Below are 10039 nucleotides of genomic sequence, written 5' to 3'. Positions count from 1 at the left end.
GGGTTGTAATGAAGGTTCTCCAGATGTGTTTGTATCCATCTTTTCTGTTTAATCAAAACACAGCATCAAAATCACAAAAATCAGAATGAGACACTCCAAAATAGTCAAAAACCAGGATAGATTACAACAGTAGTGAAACAAGGCTCAGTACACAGATGAACTGGCAATACTTAGCAGAGAGCCAGTGTTTGTGTAGGTCCTTATAAAGGGAGGTTAATGAGCTGCGGGTGAGAGAGATTAAGGTGTCCCTAGGAAGCAAATCAATACTCAGGTGAGGCTGACCTCTGGTGTCGATGGCGGGTTTACAGGGATTACACTTTACAGGGTTTATATAAATGGGGTTGCGTATATTTAGCCTTTGTGTTTTTTTAGAAATTGTCACAAGCCTGTGAAAATGGCACTGAATATCAGGTTATATCTAGGATTATCTACACCTAGGAACATTGTTAGGCTGTTTTACAGCAGTGCAGTGCTTTATGTTCATAGGAAATACATTAGCTATAATGTGCAGTACAGCAGAATCCTATGTGGAGCAGCAAAATATGTCATTACATTTAGCTAAGTTAATAACACGTTTCATATGTCCTCTTCAGTCTCTGATTAATCCATCTTGATTTTGTACAACCAGAAAATGGTCCAGTAATGCTTTACATTAACTAAATGTACATGAAGCATTCATGATATAATCATAAAAGTACAGTAATACTCCATTACAATTACATTATCCTTTTGAAACATTCATTAAATACATTAATTAATGAGAAACATACACTATATTGTCAAAACTATGTGGACAACTGACCATCACACCCATGTGAACTTGTTGGACATTGCGTTCCAAAACCAAGGGCATTAACATGGAGTTACCCTTATAACAACTTTCCACAGGATTGTGAGAGTGTGTCTGTGGGAATTTGTGCCCATTCAGTCACAAGAGCATTTGTGAAGTCAGACACTGAGGTTGGATGAGAGGGCCTGTCTCACCATCAACGTTCCAGTTAATCCCAAAGGTGTTCAGTGGGGTTGAGGTCAGGGCTCCGCGAAGGCCACTGGAGTTCCTCCACACCAGACTCATCAAACCATGTCTTTATGGGGCTCATTTTGCATACAGAGACACAGTCATGCTGGAACAGGAATGAGCCTTCCTCAAACTGTCTACAGTTAGAGAAGTCTGTGACAAATGGGTTGAGCATCTATCGCTCATTTACAGTCCAGGGTCGTGTCTGGTGTTCTAGTGTTTAGTGTAGTGTCTAGTGTGTTGGTCTAGTGAAATCAGGGGTATTAATAGGGAGTTTGTCTCCCTCTGCTGTAGTAACAGCCTCTACTCTTCTGGGAAGGCTTTACATTTAATGTTGAAACATTGCTGTGAGGATTTGATTGCATTCAGCATTAGTGAGGTCAAGCACTGGTGATGGATGATCAGTTCTGAATCACAAATGGTTTCAGTGTCTGCATGGTTCTCTACATCACACAACACATAAGAGGCATCAGTAAGGTTTAGGCTGTGTGGCCTACTTTTGGTGCTTACACAGATACATAATTAGGCCTATTGTGAAATATCATGGCACCAGAAGCAGAAATTTATTGCTTGTTAAAAACCTTTTAAAACAAATCTATTGTTAGGATAAACGCTATACATTTTTAATGAAATGAAAAATACTAATAGTACTTGTTTGTCTGTTTTTAGACTTGTATTTGGTCTCATTATTTAAAATATTATTTTGAATAATGTTTTATTTAACAAAAGTTTCATGTAATAAAATTGTAGTACAGACATAAAAAAAACCAACAAGGGTGTAATTCTATATATTCCTTGCCTCTAATCTAAATAATAATAATCATGACAATAATCATTAAAACACATTATTGAATTTGCTTGCTCTAGAGGGCACACCACACTCTCTTCTGTAAATCATGGCCGTCTTGCTGGTCAATGATTTCATGGATTTCATAAATTGCGAACCTCCTTTTAGCTGTTATAGTGGCAGCAGATCGAAATACGCAGAGAGAAATGTGGGCTCTGTCCTTCACAGGACCCTAAAGCAGTCCCTCCCCCCAATAGCACTGGATTATACTTTCCTGCCAAAAATATTTAGTTCCCATGGCCTGTGTATTTATATGTGTCTGTGTGTGAGAGAGAGAGAAAGAGATTGTTGGAGTCTGTTGTATTTTCGATTGCCTTTCTGAACTACAGGGTCAAATTTGAGCCTGAACAGTATCTTTGAGCCAAAATGGTGTAGACTTTATATGACTAATTTTGACCAACTTTGACCCAGAACACAATAGGAAGGATAGATATTGACACAACTGTACTCCTTTACTCACAGAAAGATCCAATTTCTTAACTATGGGCCTCAACTTCGATCCAGCACAGACTCTGATACCCGATACTCTGGTACCTGCGATATCAAGTACCTATACTAAATCTAACCTAACTACTTGACAGCTGCCTATCAATCATAACATTTGCACCATTCTACTGTTTTAGTAAAGCAGTGTTCTGTTTCACAAACAAAAAGTGTGAAGGAATGACATTAACTGGTTGAATAATTTCACATTTGATTGGTTTCAGATCTACAGTCACTGCTCTTCAGCATTGTTTATCTTCAAAGGTTTAATTAACTTTCCATGCTGGTTGTAGTCCTCAGAATATAATTAATAAGTGAATGTTGTACTACTGTTCCACTGACTTGTGCGCATGAAGCAGAAACTGCTATTTTCTATTGCTGATAACGATACTGTATTTTAGCGCCAGTATCAGCACCATTACCAATATTAATCCATGTAGGTAGACTACAGGGTTGACTTCAGTCTTTCCATCTGAGTACTAATACTTAATGCAGACAACAACAGAGCACAAAACACAGAACAAAATAAATGAGATCCTCTTAATCCTCTTTATTCCATCCCACAAACACAAAATGCTGAATAATCTATACAGAACGTAAACGGCACCAACAATATGCAAAAGCCATATTCAGAAGGCTTACAGTACAAAACTAGGCACCTTAATTAAAGCCTAAAAAATCTCATATCAGCTATGTACAGTTTCCTGTTCCACCTGAAACAGTATGTATTTATTAACAGCTTAATAATAATCATAATGTAGGTTTCTGTATGTACATATATGGGGAATGCACAAGTTTGAACTAAAAAAAAAAAGTCAGCTTAAAGTGTAATAAAAAGAAATAAAAGCAGTTTATCATTTACATAAACGATGAAAGCACAAAATGTGGGTTTGGCCTTTAAATATCATTGTGTTCTGCACTGTGAAAACATAAAATCTCTAATTAGAAATATCAGGATCCTGTCTCTAATGCTGTGAGTCTATTACAGTCTGTATATTAGCCCTGAAAAAGGAAAAAAAAGTTTTAATGAAGAATATATAGTTGAAAACCTGCAATGTTGGACCCCCTTTTAGGAACAGAACTTACAGAACCAGTCAAAAGCCTTAATGTGTTTTTATTATATTTTCAACTAAAAGTTTAGGCTTACAGAGGAAATGGTTAAATGGTTAAGATGTAAACAAAGTCATTCTGAGTGGTCTAAAGTGAAATGCTTCACTCTGGAGAAACAAAGTCAAAATATAATGCACCATTTTACATCCTACTCTGAATGACTGTTACATCTCAATAACTGAAGTTTCTGAGCCAGTGCAATGTGATTATATGTTTATACTTTTCAGTCCTGTTCAAAAAGTACCTTAGGTGGCTTCCCATGTGAAGCTGCATCAAGGCATTGCGTAAAGCCATATGTGTTCTTTCATTGTTGAAACATCTTCATTATCCATATTATATGCGTTCAGTAGCAGAAATAAAGAATTCTTCTATGAGTAAGTGTGTCCAAGCTGTTGACTGGTAGTGTATACTATTGTACAGAAATTAGTATTTAGCATTCATACAATAAAGTTCTCCCCTACACCACTGTAGATGTACAGATGTGTCCCTTACAGCCATATGCATTAATAATAGCACAATAATGCCACCTAGTGGCTGCTTGCTGCTATAAGTCTAGGTGCAAACTCCCTGTTTCCGCACAGCCAAGTTCAGGTCATTCAGTTCATAACACACCTGTAAAAGTCCTTATAGGAATATTCCGTTAAACAAACTAATGTTTAACATGAAACATGGAGTGCGCTCTGTGGTTTGATCACTGCCTGACTGCAGAGTGAGTTTTCTCATTATCTGGTTAACCAAGTGCATGTAAACTCGTTAAACGAATTACTGACTAAATTTTCTGCAGTTACCAGATTAAGTGCAAGCCAGCACACTCAATCACTTAAAACAAATGGCCACCAATTATCAATATGTAAATTACATCATGCTAACTGAGGCATACTATGTTCCATTCCTGTCATGTTAGCACAGTCGATCTACTCCTTTAATATGATCTTTTGAAGAAGGAGATACTTGTACAGCCTCATCACTGCAGAAAACGGTCCTGTTAAAACAACAATTCAGTGAAAAGTCCCGCAGCCATTTTCCCCTCTTACCTCAAAAGGTAGCAGATCAACCAAGACGTGTTTGGTGTTTAACATTTGGTTGTTTTGTTTTGCACTGGCTAATGTAAGTAATGGAAGCAAATACAACACCAAGTAGCATCACACACACTTGTCTCAAACTGTGTTATTAGTTCAGCTTCACAGCTCCAGCGCTAAACTAAAGAAGCAAACCTCACACACCAAACTTGCCGGCGCCTACTACAACTGAGGTAAGTTGAGAAGCTGGTGAAATTTTAATATTGGTCAAACAGAAAGGGATACGCAGTGTCAGAGCGTTTTCTGGCCCACAGCAGAAGAGGCTGGTTGCTAGAACCTCAGCCAAACAGTGCAAATTCTAGCTTAGAAAAAAAGAGCTACTGCAACAGGGTGCAAGTCAGTGCAACTCCAGCTGCAACCTAATGAGCACAACAGGACAGTGCAGGGTCCAATCTGTTTGGCAGAGAGAGAAGTAGCAGTCAGAGAGCCAGGAAATGAACAGCAAAACATACTATGAGCTGAATACACTACCGCACTCAAACATTAAAAAAAAAAAAAAGTATGAATAATGCTAAATGGTTTGGGGTTCTTTGGGGTTTATCTATGTTATGGATCTACACTATTTGTCCAAAACTTTGTAGACACCTGCTCCCCCAGCATTTTTTTCAGAAATCTAGGGTTTTAAGGGAATTTGTCCCACCCCTTTGGTGCAGTAACAGCCTTTACACTAGATGTTGAAACATTGCTGTGAGGATATGATTGCATTCAGCCACAAGAGTATTTGTGAGGTCAGGTAGAGATTTTGGATGATTATTTCTGGATGACTCCAGTTCATCAGTATAATATTGGATGGAGCAGCATCACTCCAGAGAATGCAGTTCCACTGCTCCAAAGCCCAATGCTGGGGGTCTTTTTAGTTGATGCTTGGCATTGGGCATGGTGATCTCAGACTAATAGACTACTCCAGAGTGCACCATTCTATTGGCAGTGTTTTTCTATGGAGATTATACAAGATGTGCATGTGCAACTGAACACCCGTGTTAGCCATGGGTGCATTTTAAAATAGCAGAAGTAACTAATTAGAAGGAGCATCTGGATAGTTATGGACATATAGTGTGTGTGTGTGTCATAGCTATGGCACATCATCATAGTTTCGCAAGTAAGCAACAGTTTTGTAAGCTAAATTCTGTTTAGTTTGTTTCTCCCTTTCTCTCTCTCTCTCTCTCTCTCGTTCTCTCTCAAAACTCGTCGTCGGAGCTGAGCAGCAGTGTTTTCTCGTTGTCGCGTGTGGAGCCGGTGCTGAGGCTGCGAGTTAGACCACCCCCCGGCTGCTCCAGCGTGCTCTGCTGAGTGTACTGCTGATACGCCGGAGAGAAGTTGTGGATAGCGTCCTGCACCATGTCCCCAGGGTTCATTGTCTCTTTTAGACTGCTAGAGATACTCTTCATTACACAGCGTCCTGTGAGAGAAAGAAAGAAAGAAAGAAAGAAAGAAAGAAAGAAAGAAAGAGAGAGAGAGAGAGAGAGAGAGAGAGAGAGAGAGAGAGAGAGAGAGAGAGAGAGAGAGAGAGAGAGAGAGAGAGAGAGAGAGAGAGAGAATGTTCATGAACTGAAGGAGTAAATAAAATTCAGCAAAATGTCTCCAGGGAGTTTTCATAAGAACATTAATATGGATGAAGGGAGATGAAATAAGAGTAACAATTTAAAAACTGTAAGTAAACTGTTTAAGTGAATGACTGTTCAAGATAACTGTTAAAGCTAATAATAAAATGAGTAGCCACTCAAAACTAAAATTATATAAAAATTAGGTCAAATGATTAAAGAATTAATTTTGATTAATTGCATTAGTTTGTGTACTTAATAGCAATGTCTTTTTTTTCTCTAATTTGACCCTAAAGTTCACATAAACCTGAGTTTGAAAATCACATGAACGCAGAGTAAACCGTAAACTAAGATGAACACAGTTTCCAATTTTCATCACCAGCATCAACAGTAGCTCTTCTGTGGCTGTAGCCTCTTGCTCTTATAACACTACGTTACATCTTCGTTTTAGGGGAGCTGTAGTTTTTTCCACTTTGCTGTTACTTTTGTTAGTTTGCCATCTGTTGATTTATCGATAGTTATCCCACAATCTTTGTCCAGTATTTGCTTGTAAATGATACTTAAGGCTGAAAATTCACTTAAGATTCACTAAGGCAGCAGCTGGAAATAACTTTCTGGAACTTAATGGAATAGCCATTTAATAGCTGTATTTGAATGAGAGGGCTACAGTCTCAGCAATAGTGTGCAAGCAGGTGGGCTTCAGGCTGGAACTATGAATGGTTCAAATGGTCAAACTAGGAAAATGTAGTAACAATGTTATGTGGCATTAATGATTTTTTGCATTAAAATGCTAACGCTTTGACACCACTGATAAAAACTATAAGCTATTCATGCTATTTAAATTCTAAAAATAACAAATAGCCATTTTAAAAATAAATAGCATAAGCATTTAAAATTTAAAGTTCAGAAAATGTTTCTATTTACAAAATTGTAAAGCTGATTAAAACAGTTTTAACAGTTTAATCTGTTTAAATCTCAAATAAGATTTAATTAAAACACCTGCAGATGAATGAAGACATGGTGTTCACAACTAGGGATGCATCGATACCATTTTTTTGAGACCAAGTACAAGTACATATTTTTTAGTACTCGCTGACACTGAGTGCAATACCACACTGCGCAACTGTAGTGTAAATGAGTGCAATGTCACTTAACAGTTATGAGAATTAGATATCGATGTTATGATAGTTACCTCAGGTCAGCTGCAGTGGAAAAGAGTGTTTTACTGCACATCAGAAAAACGCTTCTGTACAGCTGTAAGCCAAATCACGTTTCATAGTGCTGAACCTAGATCTGTCTCTTTCAACATCAGTCTCTGTAGCACAGTGACAGCAGGAATCACATCCTAAGCTAATCTGAGTGTCTGAAGTATTTTGTTTGGCTGGCTGAGCAGTAGTTGCACGTCCTCTAAATCCAGACATGCACCGTGCGATTTTAGAATTCTTGTTTTTTTAGGTGACTCACACTGAACGTGTGAATAGACCATTATGTACGAACAAAATCTATGATTTATATACTCACACTCTACATAAATGCCCCATGCATGCTACGTGAAACGCTCACTGCTGACAGTAGACGCTTGGCTTACGTCACACGGTATCAGCTGGTATCAGAATGTGGGTATCTCTGAATTTTTCACAAGGTATTGGCATCGATGCATCCCTACTCACAACAAAATAAACATAACATTCCACCAAAAACAATGGAGATGATGGAGAATACAATTAAAAAAGGAAATTAAAATAAAAAGAGTGTTTGTCCTTTGGTGAAAGAAAAGGTTGCAGAGAGGGAACACAGAGACAGTCAGTGGGGTGAGGGTTCTGAGACAAAAGAGGCAGCTCTGAGAAACCTACCGTACTGTCCATAATCAGGGAAGGATCCTTATAGTGCAGCACAGAGAGAAGAGAGGGGAAATAATATATACACATACAGAAGAGGAGAGGGTTTCAAAACAAAAAATAATATGGAAATTAAAGGTCAAAATTGGATAATTTACAAATTCATAAGAGAGGAAGAGAGAGGGAATGGAAGGGGAAAAGAGGGAGAGCGCAGGTCAGTAAAGAACAGAGATTATTCAAAGTGTGAACAGCACAGAAACTTAAGTAAAAAGTCATTTGAGCAGAAAATGGGCAATTACAGAAAAAGGGGCCCTGAAAATTGTGACTGAACTCCAGCCCACAGATACCACGTACATAAAACTGTGTGTCTGGTCTTTGAAAGTAGTTCATTAAAAGAACCTACCAAATACCTGAAAGAACCTACTGAACATAATGTTTAGATAACAACTGTTAGCTGTGTTAGCATGTTTGCTAATTATCTCGCTCACCATAGGAGTCCAGTCTTTTGTCCATGTAGACCTTGTACGTGAAGGCATGTCTGAGTGCCACAGCGGCAAAAAACATCTCAATGCAGATAATGAAGTTCTGGTAACCAGCAGCAACTGTCCCCTCTCCCACACTCACATCAGGAGAATCAATTTTTGGGATCGCACCACACTTCTCCAGGATAGCCAGCAGCATACCTGAAAGAGAGAAAGGGGGAAAGAGAATGAGACAGAGGGGTGAGCAAGCATAGTTACTGAGTAGTAAGGCTCACTCAATAACTAAGCTTGTAGACTATAGGGTTGAAGACCCCTGCTGTATGGTGTTGACAGTAGGGTGTTTGGTGTTGACTGTAGGGTGGACATTGTAGGGTGTAATCTCTAGGGTCTTTGGCGTAGATTGCAGGGTGTCAACAGTAAAAGAACAGTAAAATGTGGGGTGCAGACTGGTAGACTAGGGTGCTGGCTAAATAAGCTTATGTGTAGAGTGTGGGGTAGGTGTGGAGTGTAGGGTGTTGCAGCATCCTGGTCCTGGCGATTTACCATTCTACAGAGTTTATCTTCAACCCTAAGCAAACACACCTGATCCAGGTAACGTAGGCCTTCATGGCCATCTAAATATTAGAGCAAAGAGTGTTGGAACTAAACTCTCCAGCGCAGTAGATCTCCAGGACTAGGACTGAGGTGTAGGGTGTAAGTTGTTGGGGAAATGAGTGTAGGGTGTAGACCAAACATATTCTAGACTGTGGAAAAAAGAAATTACAAATCACAAAAATAAAAGTCTTATTATTGTCAATTCAATATTTATTTTTTCTCTATTCCTTTCTACCCCTAAATTTTATCCCTCTGCAATTTCTTTGCCGAAAGTCAGAATACCTATGGTGTAGACTAGAGGTGTCAAACTGGGTTCATCTCAGGCCACAGCTCTGCAGTGTCATGCGCTTCTCTTCATTAAACACACCAGATTCCATTCATTGCCTAATTAGCAAGGCTTTAATGAGTTGAACCCAAATTGCTAGAAAAGGAGAAATGCTAATCTCTGCAGAAGTCTGGCCCAGTGAACCCAGTTTGACAGCCCTGGTGTATGTAGAAGGCTGCAAGGTGAAGGTTGTGCTAAGCAATAGGATGTCAGTTGTTTGGTGTAGGCTGTAGGGAGCTGGGACTGTAGAGTGCAGCTGGGTTGATGCAGATGCTAGGATAAGTAGATGGGTAAATGAGTGTAGGGTGTAGAGTGAGTGAGGGCTACTCACCCTGCCAGAAGGAAAGGAAGATGACGGATTTGACCATAAAGAATTTGAGCACAGGGCTATAGGGCACCAACAACTCCCTTGTGGCAAAATAGAAGAGGAACAAGGCATACAGAGACAGACTGACTGAGACATTATAGATAATCGTCACATACAGATACCCACTGGCCACGCTGCAGAGAGAGAGAGAGAGAGAGAGAGAGAGAGAGAGAGAGAGAGAGAGAGAGAGAGAGAGAGAGAGAGAATATTCAGTTTAGGTTCCAATTACAAAAGAACAGTTTAGCAAAAAAATCTAATCTACATAATCTTCCCTTTACCTACTGGGCTAAGAAATACTGGAGTGTTTTAGTTGTTAAGTATACTCAAATAGACTAGGCTTACTTATCAAATCACG

The 10039-nt window shown here is 39.0% G+C and overlaps 1 protein-coding gene across 2 annotated transcripts in view; it reads right to left on the bottom strand.

Moving 5' to 3' along the window:
* Positions 1–2878: 2878 nt before the first annotated feature.
* LOC118804518 (transmembrane protein 184B-like) overlaps positions 2879–10039 on the bottom strand; it is a 26014-nt gene continuing 18853 nt past the window's right edge. For both annotated transcript variants that reach the window (XM_036565009.1, XM_036565010.1), the window contains 3 exons: positions 9649–9818; positions 8405–8599; positions 2879–5936 (listed from right to left, as the gene is read on the bottom strand). In XM_036565009.1, coding sequence (XP_036420902.1) covers positions 5716–5936; positions 8405–8599; positions 9649–9818 — 586 coding nt within the window. In that variant the 3' untranslated portion in view covers positions 2879–5715. The remainder of the gene's footprint in view (positions 5937–8404; positions 8600–9648; positions 9819–10039) is intronic.

This window comes from Colossoma macropomum, unplaced genomic scaffold (genome assembly GCF_904425465.1).
Source record: "Colossoma macropomum unplaced genomic scaffold, Colossoma_macropomum, whole genome shotgun sequence".
Taxonomy (NCBI): Eukaryota; Metazoa; Chordata; class Actinopteri; order Characiformes; family Serrasalmidae; genus Colossoma; species Colossoma macropomum.
This window is presented reverse-complemented; position numbering and strand designations above follow the sequence as displayed.